Source organism: Vespa crabro, chromosome 18 (genome assembly GCF_910589235.1).
Source record: "Vespa crabro chromosome 18, iyVesCrab1.2, whole genome shotgun sequence".
NCBI classification, from domain to species: Eukaryota; Metazoa; Arthropoda; class Insecta; order Hymenoptera; family Vespidae; genus Vespa; species Vespa crabro.
The window spans coordinates 4,725,796-4,739,898 of record NC_060972.1 but is presented as its reverse complement, the minus strand read 5'-3'; the positions used below and the strand labels follow the sequence as shown (position 1 = coordinate 4,739,898).

At 39.4% G+C, this 14,103-nt stretch overlaps 1 protein-coding gene across 8 annotated transcripts in view; it reads left to right on the top strand.

Moving 5' to 3' along the window:
- Positions 1-14,103, top strand: part of LOC124430403 (protein still life, isoforms C/SIF type 2) — a 31,122-nt gene that overhangs the window by 2,856 nt on the left and 14,163 nt on the right. For 2 of the 8 annotated variants that reach the window (XM_046976920.1, XM_046976921.1), the window contains exons 2-13: positions 1-323; positions 2,246-2,430; positions 2,541-2,659; positions 2,836-3,043; positions 3,130-3,371; positions 3,441-3,996; positions 4,596-4,949; positions 5,051-5,107; positions 5,244-5,415; positions 5,707-5,934; positions 6,918-7,047; positions 13,757-13,902. The exon at positions 1-323 is cut by the window's left edge and continues 400 nt beyond it. In XM_046976920.1, coding sequence (XP_046832876.1) covers positions 157-323; positions 2,246-2,430; positions 2,541-2,659; positions 2,836-3,043; positions 3,130-3,371; positions 3,441-3,996; positions 4,596-4,949; positions 5,051-5,107; positions 5,244-5,415; positions 5,707-5,934; positions 6,918-7,047; positions 13,757-13,902 — 2,564 coding nt within the window. In that variant the 5' untranslated portion in view covers positions 1-156. Of the gene's footprint in view, positions 324-2,245; positions 2,431-2,540; positions 2,660-2,835; positions 3,044-3,129; positions 3,372-3,440; positions 3,997-4,595; positions 4,950-5,050; positions 5,108-5,243; positions 5,416-5,706; positions 5,935-6,917; positions 7,048-10,119; positions 13,160-13,756; positions 13,903-14,103 lie in introns of those variants that run through there. The other 6 variants (XM_046976923.1, XM_046976925.1, XM_046976924.1 and 3 more) reach the window with 6 other exon arrangements.

The window sequence follows — 14,103 nt, the reverse complement described above, 5'->3', positions numbered from 1 at the left end:
GGTGTAACATAACGATTAATAAAAAAGACAAAGGTAAATTTAATAAAAAGAGAAATATTTGGTTAGAGAGTAAAAGAAGGATAGGATCGCGAGAAAGGTGTGGTATTGAGTGGAGGTGGAGAGACGTGAAAGAGGAATTAGAAAAGGAGCGATAGAATGGGCAACAAGCTGTCCTGCAGTTGCGCTCCTCTTATCAGAAAGGCATATCGTTACGAGGATTCCCCATGGCAGACCGGAGCCAGGGGTGGAATCGGCGGCGGTGGAGGGCGCAGGGGTGATACTGGCCACTTGCTCAGGTGCGGAAGCTTAAGAGAGAGGAAGAGGTGCGCATACCATAACCATTCAACCATTGAACCATTCCATTCAACCATGTTACCGTTTTCTCTATCTTCGAAGACACTCGTACACACTTGTACTGAATGCATTATACTGACTTCTCTCTCTCTCTCTCTCTCTCTCTCTCTATCTCTATCTCTATCTATCTATCTATCTATCTATCTATCTTCCTCTATCCCTTCCAGCTTCTATACCTATTTTTTCTTTCATTTTTCATTTTTCAAGCCGAAACTTTTTCCATCACCATTTATAGGAGTGACTCGTCGAGTCTCTCATTCACGTAAATAAAACTCCATCCTTTCGAATCTTTTACCCTCTATCGCGTTTGCTTGTATCTATTTCTCTATTCTTTGCCTATAGTTCTTTCTATTCTTCTTTTTTTTCTCTCTTCTATTTTTTTCCCTTTGCCTCTTCTTCTTTCTTTCGCGCTCGTTGATCGAGTTTCTCTCGTTCATTCATTACATACGACGATTCGTCTTTTTCACTAAGAGACCACGGTACATGTAGTAAACGTTGGAGTAAGCTTTTTCCCTTATGTATGTTTCTTTCATTTTCTCGCATCGTTCCACTGTTTGCTACATCTCACGAGCGTTCTCTCCGTTTAAAAATATGTATATATGTATATATATACACACACACACATACACACACATACACAAATATGTGTGCGTATGTATATATAAGTATACCTATGTATGTATAAAAAGTTCCAAAAAAGACCTGACTCGACAATTGTTAAACATCATTAGATATGCGTGTGTGCGTGTATGTGTGTGTGTGTGTGTGTATGTGTGTGTGCGTGTGTGTGTCTGTATTCCAACAATGTAAGATCATTGAAATCCATCATAAGAAATCTTTTTATTAATTTATTAATAAAGAATGAATAACGCATATGAATTATTGATTTTTTATTTTGCTTTTAGGCTATACTGAGATACGGAACGGTAGCGTACGCAATAGTATATTTCGTGTACTGTGGTCATATGCTCTTTTTTCCCATTTCTTTTTCCACTACGTCTTTTTCCTTCTCTATCGATAAGATTGAAATCATTGTGACACTTTTGGATCACTCTTGATCTTTTTCATCGATAATCGTAGAAGTATATTTAGTTTTACTACTTTTTACATACACTGTCTTCTCTATATTTTCGTACTCTTACACGCACATGGTAACTCCTTTTCCATTTCATCTATACACTTGCGCTTTATACGTCTATAGATCTACATATAGAGTATCATGTAGTTTTATTTAGTTGCATCTTAATATATTCTCATTGCATATAAAAAGCGTGAATATTTCATATCTTTTTATTTTTTTATTCACACTCGAAAACAACATATAAAAAATAAGTAGTCTATCTGTTGCATCTATGTAGATCACAAATTTTCATTAATTACAATTAAATCTATCAAAATGCACGTTTTAATAATTCAATGTGCATGCCCTATCCTAATATTAACGATGATAAGAAACCGACGATAAGCTTTCCCGAATGTTCATCAACTATTTTTCTTCATGATAAAAACCATTACTTATATTTCTAATGCATAACAAATAAATAGTACATACCTAAATCTCTAATTATAAAATATATAGGTATAAAGTAACAAAAATGTGTTGAAGTTTAATGATAATAATAATGTCTTACTCTTTTTACATCCATAAATAAGAAATATTACAATAAACGACGATAAATAATGTTGATTTTTATCCTCATTTTGTCTTTTTTTTTTTTTTTTTTTTTTTTTTTATTGTCGATAAACGATTATGTGTTTCTTTTAATGTTTCGTATCGACTACTGATATTATCCTCTTGTCCCGGACTCTTGTTAGTATTATATTCGACACTGTATCAATGTCGATAATATTATTAACAAGATGTAAGGTGTGTAATAAAAAGAGTTTTTAGGCTATGGGCCGAAGTTTTCCATGTGAGTGCCAGCGGAGCCGGGACTGTTAAATGGCAGCAGGTCTCGGAGGATCTAGTTCCTGTTAACATCACTTGTATCCAAGATTCGCCGGAATGTGTTTTCCACATAACGGCATACAACAGTCAGGTCGATAAGATTTTAGACGTGCGGTTGGTACAACCAGGTAAACTCGTTAATATAGCAGACACGTAGAGACAGCTTTTCAAATGATACATTTATTATGATTATACGAATAAATCTCTCGATTTTCTTATTTTCTCTTTGGTATTGCAGGTACGAGGATCGGTCAAGCGTCAGACTGTTTTGTTTATTGGAAGGATACTATGACAAATGATACATGGGGCTTGAATTTTACTTCCCCCATAGACGCTAAACAATTTAGAGAATGTTGCGTAAGTTTATAACGACTACGTAAAGCTTATTCATTTTCATATATTCGAAACTTTCGATAGAAAACTATCTTAAGTGTGATTGCGCACAACGTATACCGTTGCAATTGGACGAACGGCGAAGCTTGAAAAAAAAAGAGCTCAAATCATTTGCAATCACTACTTAATTTTTCACGCAGTCACCATCGTTCAAGATTTCAAGGAAAGCGTCCTCTTCTTACTCGTTGAAGCTCGAACCACCGAACAAGCAGAAAATCAAGACGCGTCGAAAGCCAGTCTCTACTCCTGCATCGCCTAGCAGATCCAGAGAACCTCAGTGCACGTGTATGCCCCCGGAACAATTTGCCAGATTACGAAATCAAGACGCCAGATATCGAGGTTCCTGTAGTACGTTTTATATTCATATATATTTTCGATCGATTCCTTATTTCATAGGACGAATCAGCGTGAACTTTTCTCTTCTCATTTCGTAGGTGCTTCGACGCTTCCAAGAACCATGGTACGATCAACGGAAATAGAACCAGGCCGTGAGAAAATAACGGCGGCCACATCGAGCGCGTCGTTGTACGATAATGTTAACAACGCGAATGCAACGCCAGGAAAAACGCCCAAGGGTAGCGAGACGAGTAAGCCGAAGGAGAAACAGAATGAGACGTGTCAGACAACACCAAAGACCGCGAACGTTGGCATTGGAACGGTTACTGTTGGATCGCAGGTCAATTTCTTTATATTCATACTTTATCGTCAATTGAAATTGTCAATAATTGGAATGACGTATTTGCAGATCGACAGTCCGGAAGAAAAAGGTTCGACGATTTCACCAAAGAAGTCACAAAAAAGTCAAGACACATCCACTCAACAGAACGGTAGTGAAACTTTGAAATCCGAAGGGACGCAAGCAGGTGGTACGCTTCAGAATAAAACCTTACGAAAGGAGCAGCTTCATCACACGAAGTCGGCCGATTACACAGAAATGGAGATGCAGAACGGTAACATCTTCAATATCGTGAATAACAACAACACCGGACGAAAATTAAAGAGCAAGAGCACTGACGATATGAGAATCGAGAACGCACAGAATGGCGGAATCAGTTTAGATTCTAATACGCTGAAGAGAATGTTGAAACCAATGTCGAGCATCGATAGTCCCGTGACGTCACCCGAAATGACGAGAAAGAGGCATAGTCATCATAGCTATCATTATCACCCGAGTAATAATAATCAGAAGTATGTTATGCAGGAGGCAGAAAACGAGAATTATTCGCATCCTTATCGTGCGCCATATAACAACAAGTTTCAAGCTTCTAGAAGTGTTCACGACATGGGCCAACAATATCCTGGTACACGTTCGACATTTTTATATATCTAATCTACACGTTTCGGCGTTTTTCTTTCTCACGCAAATCAAATTATTATTGTCAATATGTTTCTTAACACCTACCTATTCGGATTTCAAACGAAATAAGACAAGAGCACGTTTCTTTAAACGTCGGAGCACTAAATCAATTCACTTTTTTCACTGCTTGCAAATCACAAAAAGAATGATTTACTGTCGTCGATAAGCTCTCACTCATGTGTGCATCGTGAAAGTCTATTTTATTACTCGAATGCGATACGATCTTTTATACAATCAAATTTGAATTATTTGGAATAATCTAAATATTCTGACATTGCACCAAATCACTTTGTCTTTCCTTTTATATAACACGTATTCGCAATATGTCCGTCACGTTTCTTCCCGCTGTTGTTTTCTCTCTCTTCTTTTTCCTTTTTTTTCTTTTTCTTTTTTTTTTTTTTCTTTTTATCAATATTTAAGGTCAACACTGTAATAACATTTAAGGTTAAAAGTAATTCTTAGGAAGACACGCCTTCGTCGATCATTCAACCATTGTAATGCGCACCATTTCCAATCCCTGCATGAAGCACCTCTCTGTCGTAGGCGGCAGAGGCAGGACGTACTTAGATTCGGAACATAATCGGTGCACAGGTGATATGTCCCCGCCTTCGGATAACGTCATTTTCGATAATCAATGTTACGCGACAACACCGAGTTCTTCCAATGGTAACTCGGATATGGAACAACCGAATCATTGCAACTCTCGTCGTTGCAACATCGGCCAGACATATCAACAGCAAAATATGCAGTCGGTTTCGACACCTGGGAGCCCTACCAGTAGGCTTCTTTTAGAATACGAAAGACATCTGAGAAATACTCTGGCCAAGGGCATGGATGCTGAAAGTTATAGCTTGCGTACATTCGAGGCTTTGCTGACTCAGAGTATGGAGAACCTGGGTGAGTTTTCTATGTCATCTTTTCTTTTTTTGTTTTTTTTTTTTTTTCGTTTAAACAAGAAGATTCGCTTGTGAATTCTAATTCACGTTTCATCGTTTCAGAATTGGCTGAGAACATCCCTTTGAACGTTCAACGCACACCGCACGTTTCGCGAAGACGTAAGTGATGTCAAGACCGAATCTTGTCCAAATTTTTCTTATTTAACCTTGTTGAATTAGGAACTACGAGACGAATGCTTATAATGTGAGAGTAAAGGAATATTTAACGTAAGATCGTAATGAAATGCGATTGCAGGATTGAGTTCGAACAAATCATCGACGTTACCGCTGTCGTATCGTTATTGTAACGAGAGACAAAACAGCAAAGATCGGGACGGCTATTACAGCGATCGAAACGAGATAATAAGGGAAAAGAGAGAACGAGAGGTGGATCGTGATCGCGGCTACCTCAGCGATTACAATTCTCGGTATGGTACTTTTTTAGCTTCTAAGTAGGTCAGATAATATCCGAAGTTCGTAGTTAATTACTTGTAGATGTAATTTGAGGTTGCTAGAGTGAACCCAATTCAAGCTTGCGCATTGCTGGTACTACGTAACGTAAAATTATTAATAAAGTCAATTAAGAAGGACGGCGTCGTTTAACGAAAGAACGAAATGATCGTTACGTTTTATTGTAAAATATTTTGAATGAAAAATGAACCATCATTTTGTTGTTCGCGTCGTCGTTAAAGTGGAAACATTCCGTTTGAATATTTAAGATGCGCCAGCTGTATCGGGGAATCGGCACGTGCTCAGTGGTTTAGGCATTCGGATGGTTGGCAATCCGGAAGTTCGACGCTCGGTTCAGGTGCATCCAGTTCAATAAATCCAGGTTATTCGAGTTATAAAAGAGAATCTCCATGGGACTCATTGCCCTCCTTGAGACACGAAGGGAGTCTCAACGATAGCGGCTACAAGTCCAATCGAACGGATTCCTTGGAACAAAGGTGAGTTGCTTCGCATGAGTTTTTCTTTTTTATCCTATCTTATTTATTACACCTTCTACTTGTGAATACGGATACTACGAGTGGATGCCGGATTGAAACCTGCTGTCTTTCCTGCGCGACACCTAAAAGAACGTTCTACGGTAACTTTCAGTTCGCAATTCGAAAGTTTCACCTTTTGATCGAGGATATAATCGATCGATTTGCTCTTGCCACTTCGTGAAATAGCAACAGCAAGACATGCTGGCTGAATGTGCGCATTACTTAAATTATATACGCGTAGTGTATAAAATTGTGACCCCTTCTTTTCTACAATGCATACTTACACTTAAGCCCCTAGCATTCTTTTCTCCTTTTTTTTTCCTTTTTCTTTTTCTTTCTCCCATCAGGAGTAAAGCTTGAGTCCTCTCACCCCCGGCCAACCTCCGACTTGCTGCATTGTTTTCATTGTCTTTCCTACCTTCATTGTGCTACGCTCTCCTTTCACGTTTACCACATTTCTTGGCCGTCTTCTGAGCGCTGCCTCGTTTCAGGCACGATTTCTAAAACGTCACCACCTGTAATTGCAGTGCGTCTAGATGGAAAAATCGCACGGTTTCGATATTAAAATGCTCCGACGCACCAACATTGCCCACACACCGTCGTACCTTTATCTTCGATAAAAGAAAATAAAAAAAGAAGAGAAAAAAAAAAAGAAAAAAAAAGAAAAAACCATCAGCGCACGATTTTACGTCTTATTTCTTCCTTGGTTTATGATGTCTTCTTTAATATGGAGATTGCAAGAAAGTGGAAACACTTTCTATGTCTATCACTTGTACAGCGTTTGGTCTGTTTTTTATGAAAATCTTCAATCTTGGACATAGACATTTATTTGTTTCTTTTTTAAAGAAAATTATATTTTACTAATCGTTATCACTTTTGGTTCTATGAGAAATTAAAAGAATCTCGCTCGATATTTTCACAATTACCCTTTTGTTCTGTTACAGAGGTACTTTTGACAGACAGGACAGCGTTCGTTCCGATTATATGTCCGATAGAGATGGTAGATATGGAATCGTTCAACAAGCATCCTTGGAGAGCACGGACTCGAGGCTTTGTTACTTGACGTCTTCGGAGGTGAGTTATCCAAGTAGCTATTGACCTTATCGTGTCGATATATCAAGATTTCTCTGAAGTACCTCATCGAATGTTTGACATGAGTGCCGTGTCTCTATAGGAGGCGTTAGAGAGAGCGAAAAGAGAATCTCGTTTTAAAAAGGACATCGGCCAATCTCGCCAACGAACTATCTCTTCTTTTTTTTTTTTTTTTCGTTTTATAACTCAGATGTTTCTTTCCCTAAATATAACGTAGCGTGAAACATAATGTAGTACCGTAGTATAGTTCGTGAAAAAAAAAAAAACGGTGAAATTATGAAAGAAACGAGAGATGTTGGATTTTGTAGTGATTTCTTTTTTATTCTTTTTCCCTATAATTTTAATGTAGGCAGGAAATATTTAAACGCGGATAACCATTCATATCGCGAGGAAAAGAAGACTTAAAACGCACAATTTTACCGACACATCTACTCTCTTTCGCTTCTTCTTCTTCTTCGACTTCATATAAACCGGCAAACGCGAGAAAAAGAGCGATTCGAAGCAACCGTGGCGCGACGTGGAGGCATTAGTTATAAAGACTCTTTGAAGTGATCTCTCCCTGCTGCTTGTTTTAAACATCCATTTGCGATTTAAAGCCTTGTAGCCGGACGACATTTTCTCGGGCGGTTTGCATCAATGAGCCGCGACAGCGACTACGACGACGAACGTTTACGCTTGAAAAAGCAAGCGTCATTTTTATTTCTGGGATCCCTAGATATACGATTATTATTCGATACGTTTTACTCATCTTAAGGATATATCATTTCGTAAATTTCTCCGATTATGATCGTCGATATATGCATATACATCATTTGTTCGGACTTTAAATAAATCTATCGTATCTAAATTAATTACACATGAGTCAGTTTATGACTCGTCGCTTGCCAGCAAGTTTACAGAAACATTTACATACATAGATTTCGTGTCGTGTATATCGATTTATTTAGTAATTATTGGGTAAATATTATACGATAATTAATAGATCAGTGCAATTATTTATTGATATTGCAACATCTCATATAGGTTTTCATTAGATTATAAGTGAGCTCGATAATTCAGGATCGATAATCGAGGAACTAAAATTCTTGCTAATTTATCGTTCACGGTATCACGAGAATTCGTGTGAAATGTTCTTCTCCCGTTAAGATCATCATCGAAAGAGAATAATAGAAATTGAATAGATCGATAATGCCATTATTCGTACTTACAGCATTGGCCCGAATAGAAAAAGAGATATGTGTGTCAGCATCGCGTACGTTTGTTTTATTTTTTACTTTCTTTCTCTCTCTCTCCCTCTCTCCCTCTCTCCCTCTCTCTCTCTCTCTCATTCTCTGATCCGCATCGCGTGGAAGGGTAAACGCATACACCTGTAGACATCTTTCTTGCGGGCACATTGATGAGAACAGGCGAGTGCACGAGAGCGTGGAAAGAGTGCATTGCACACGCGGTGCAACGCGCTTTCCTCTTTTCTCTCTCTTTTTCCTTTTTGTTGACATATGTTTGATGATGATGCTCGCATATATATATATATCTGAGAAACATCGATAACCCGCTGACTTTGTTTCCCGTCTGCGACTCGTTTGAATCCGTCGACAACCGCAATCCCTTTGACTGCAAGCATTGCTCTGTTTTCCGTCGCTTCCTACGTGGTTATATGCATATAACGTGTATCTTTTTATGTAAAATATCCGTAGGCATCAAATATTTGCAGATATATATATTATATATATATATATATGTACACTTGTATATGTTTTTGCGTGTTATTTTAACGCCATTTCATAAGAAACCAAAAGGCGGTCTTTGACAACAGGTGCATGCGCAAATGTATCGTCCGTTCCTTCATCATTTTTTCCTATAGTTTTTCTCCTGCTCAGTGATAATACTGATGAATGTGATAAAAGTCAGGTCGCGGTTTATATCTATATATAATTTAAGCAACGACAAATAAATGGGGAAAATGTTCAAAGCTTTTGAAAAGGTTTCCTTCAATTAACTGGCTGCATCTTTAGAAAAGGGTACGGCTAACGTTTATATCGTTTTCAAAAGCAGTGAAATGTCATGGCATATATTTTCTAACGTTAGCTAAAAGATTACATAATTTACAAAGCGTATAATCGATTGAGTTAACCCCCTTGATCGAAGCATAAGACGGAACGTCTATTCGAGACTTAGTGCGCATACTCCCATACACACAAATGGACGCGAGTGCTCGTGCAACGCATAGAAAAATATTCCGCGATCTTTGCGAAAGGTTACGAAAGCAATCGTTACCCTTTCATATTTCGCAATTAATCGACGAAATGCTTATTCTCTTGGCCGATCAATAAAGCAAACCGAATGACAAGTGCTTTCGTCCGCGATTCAAACGCAATTCTCCCGCTCTTTCCCGGACCATTCGGTATCCTACAGTGGCATCGATTAAAATTTTGTCGCAAAGTACAAACATCCGTCCGTATCTATACATAGATAGATATGCACGTACATATGGATGTACGTATACGTATATAGCATACTCTAAATGGGGCGATGCGCGCGCTATATCGAATCGAGGAAGGACACACGATATATTCCATTGGTATTTCAACCTCTGGATTTACGATCCTACATCGAATTTCAGGCTAGAAGGATGCACTATACTTATCCTTTTGTTATATCCATACAGTCGTGAAAGAATCGTGCCGCATTTTCCAAGTCCCCGCAGTGGAAGCGCATCCCTCGTTCCTAGTCGAGCACTTTCCAAACACGCTTTCTCTCCATCCCTTCCCTCTTTCTCTCTTCCTACCGAAGGAACAGGAAGAGGGTGAGGTGAGAGAGAGAGAAAGAGAGATGGTACGATTGCGCGTTAAAGAGAGAGAGAGAGAGAGAGAGAGAGAAGAGAAGGGGTTGGTTTTTCTACTCCCACCACAATCCCTACTACCGTGGCTCCTGTTCCGCCTCTTCCTTCCCCTCGACACCTCGTTTACCCTCCAGAAGGAGCGAGGTATTGATTCCCCTCGCGGTAGCAGCTTCTCTACCCTGTTCTCCGGCGGTAGTCCGAAGCTGAGCACGTTCGCGGCCGCTGCAGACTCGCTCGAGGAAGCGACTCGCGCGCTCAGCATCCTCTCTATCTATCCATCTCCCTCTCTCTCTCTCTTTCTTTCCCCGAAGCGCACATACACACACACACACACACACACACACACACACACGTATACAGACTCAAGCACGAAAACACAGGAACGCGGCCTCGTTTGTCCGAAGCTTCCTTCAGTCAGGATTCCTCCTTCGTCGTTTCCATAAGAGAAGAGTACTTAAGCAAGTATAGTCGTTTTCACGAGCAAGCCCGAAACATCCGTTCACCGGTGTCGTCAATTGCTAGAAGGTGTCATCCGGTGTTCACCGCCGGGTTCTCCACGGAGGACCGCCAAGTCCACCGGAGGAGCATATCCGGCGGAAATTGCCGTCCTTTTTATCATCAAAATGGAAGAAAGGGGATATCTGCAACGAGTTTATCCGCGAATGAAGTATCTTCTATCGACGATCGATCTTACGATAGATGACGAAATAAATACGTATAGATTTCGTTTGTTCTAAATCGCGCGCGGTGATCCACGATCTCGATTTCGTCGAAGGTTTAATCCATCGTTCCGGTGTAAACTCTCGATAGGCAAAGGATGTGCAGCTGTTGCTTCGTCTCGTCGTGTAACTTTATCGATGATTCGTTGCTTTTGCTTTCTATACGTTAATTGTTGGAATTTGAAGCTCGCGTGAAATGTTTAAAACTGAACGTACAACATAGAAACTTTTGCTCCGTGCTCTCGAGGAGTTTGTTTGCGCGCACGGTGTGTGTCTAACGTACCTGGATATATAATCTTCATCTTGCATTACATTTGTCTCCCTTATACTTCTATCCACTTGCCTTAGAGATCGGTGATGTTTTTATCGTCGACAATGAAACTTTTTTCTCAGAAGAGAATAGACGAACAGTCCGTGTTAACGGGGGAGAGTTAATTTATTCTCGAGGAATCGTTGTTTTTGTGATAGAACTGCTGGTAGAAGAGAACGCGGTGTAAGATCGTTACTATATTTTGTCGAGAGAAGAGGGAGAAGAAAGGAAGGAAGAAAGGAAGGAAGGAAGGAAGGAAGGAAGGAAGGAAGGAGGAAAAGAAAGGAAAGGAAAGGAAAGGAAAGGAAAGAAAAGTTCGTTAGGCGAAGGGTATACTCGCGTAATCGATCAGCAGGAATTATTTCTCGTGATAACGAGAATTTACAATCTAAGTATACGTATATGTATGTATATTTAAAAGAGATCAAAGAAAAAAGAGAAAAAATACAAAATAAAGAAAGAAACGTGATATCGCGAAAGACGCAACATACCTATTTTTATACGGAGAAATTCGTTTCTATGCGTGTATTGCACAAAATATTCTGTATACTTACTTTTAAGAGCGTTAAAAGAACATTTTGCGTCATCGCGAGCAGCCATAAAAGCTGATAAGGAGAAGTTTGACTCGTTGACAGAAAAGGTTGCAGCGGCTAAGCGATACCGATGATCTTTGAGGACAAACGAAAGAGAAAGAGATCGGTTTGATAAAGTTAGTTAAAGTTAGATTCGATGAGGAAGCCTTTTGGGCGAATCGACAGTGATAAGTACCGACGAGGACCGTTTTGTCTATAAAAGGTTCTTCGTACGAGTATCTTAGAGAAAATTTAAAATATATCTATATATCTATATATTCACACACATACATACACACACACACACACACAGACACAGACACAGACACAAGTACGTAGATACATATACGTTGCACGATTACATTAGAGGATAGATCAATAGCGTAGCGAGTTTAGAAAAGAAGAGTGCAAAGAAGATTTGCCTTATCCGAAAACGAATGATCGTTTAATTGAAAAAGACGTAAAATACATAGACGACGATGTATCGTCGAATTTTTCGAGACGTCGTCGGTGATGATAACGGGGATGATCAAATAGCAAAGAGATACGGAACGTTAGATAATTAATTCGACGAAAGTCGTAACATGTTCCGCGCGTACAGACTATTCGTCTTTTATTTCACATCTACCATAGTGATCGGCGTATTGAGAACGCTTACGAAAAAATTGGAACCCGTAGCAGAGGCTTTCGTACAGCAAATCGTCGAGTTATGCGACAAGGATCGAGAATTTTATGCTTCGTAGACATTACATCGCGAATTTGTCTATCCATTGCCGAGAAAATAAAGCAAAAAAAAGTGATTCTAAGAGATAGAGAGTACAAAAGTCCTTCTTATTTGGTACGAGTAATACTCGCGAACATCGAGCTTAAAAGGAAAGTTAGTCCGGTGTACCGGGCATATTTTGCGAGCGGAACACCGCCGTTTCCTCTACCGTCCAAAAGACAATAAAATGGAAGAGGAAAGCTTCATTTCGGATGGAAGAACGAGAACCTTAGAGTCCATTCATCGGACGACCCAGGAATTATTCGTGAAAAACCGCACGTTTGAGCGGCCTTCTTAAGATCCATCCAGCCCAAAAAAGCTCTCTTTCTTCGTCCAATCAAAGCATCGATAGAACGACGAATAATGGTAGAGCCGAGATGGGCGATCAAATGCATGAATAGTACCCTGGATCTGTTGAGTTTGAGCAGTAGCTATACGGATTTGAAGACGTTGTATAAGCAGCAATCGAAGAAATATTACTGCCTTTGTCGTCGTCACACGATCAGCGTGATATCGATAAATGAGTGGAAGAAATTGTATTGGTTTAATTGCAAGAGCGTCAGGGAGAAGGTCAATTACGGTCTTGGCGAAGGCTATTATCACAAACTTCTCAGAATAATTAACGGTGCGTTGAATACTTGGGCGCAATATTATATCGACGGTCTGAGCGTAGCCCGTAGGGATATCATGTTCAAGATAAACGGCACCGCGAAGAAAAACATGAAGCTCTTGAAGGAGGGATGCTACTGTCACTACCATCCGCACATTACGGCGGATGCGTGCAACGCCGACTTTCTCAAAAAAGTCGTAAGTTTCTGGGCCACCGTAAGCCCTGGAAGAATACGCGATAAACTACGCGAAAGACTAACTACAACTTACACCATTAAAAAGGTAGAGACGTGAGTCCCCGCGAAATGATTTTTTATTCTTTCGGATATATCTTTACCTTACGCCCTCTCTAGCTCTTCCTTCTGACTTATCTTTACTCTTTCTCCCGTTTTTCCTTCCCATTTTTCAGCATCTTTCTCTACCCCCGAAAATTGTATCCAATGTGGAACACGACGAGCAATCTTGGAAGCATGTTCGGAAGTTCATTCCTATCAGATATCTCGCGCAACATTATCGAAATTAGGAATTCCCTGTTGTACAAGTTTTGCACGCTCGAACGATCAACCATTCGCGTTATCGATGCACAGGACACATCCCTAGAGCAATGCCACGATACCCACCTAGATTTTATTTTGCTCTTTATCAAGTGTTCTGAAGTTCTAAACTTTATTTCCCACTCGAGTCTTTTATTTAAATTTTCTTCTTTACAACTTTCTATATGTTAAACAAATTAAAGTGACCGTCTACCTATCTAAAGAATGTTCTCACACGTTACACGATTACACTTATACACCGAAATTTTTGTACGATTAGTAAATCCTACATGCCAAAGCTTTTAGCATTTTTTCGAATGAATAAGACTTTCTTTTCTTCTTTTAGATGTCGGACGACGACAGAATGTCTCTTACGACCGCGGTCAGCGACGACGACGATGGTGAAAGTGTCATAAATTCGCCCTATCGAGGAAAACAAACTGGAACTGCTGCGGCTTCATTCAATTGCACCGGTGCAGTTAGGAAAGCAGGGTAAAAAAAAAAAAAGAAGAAAAGAAACAAAAAAATAATGTTTTAATGTTATAGCTTATTATCCACATGGAATTGAGAACGTATGTTTCCTACTATTTCACATACGTAAAAATAAATTAATATTAATTGTTGAATTTCGAAATATTACAATTTAAAAATAAAATCCAATCGAGTCTACATATATCGTTCCGAGTCCATGGG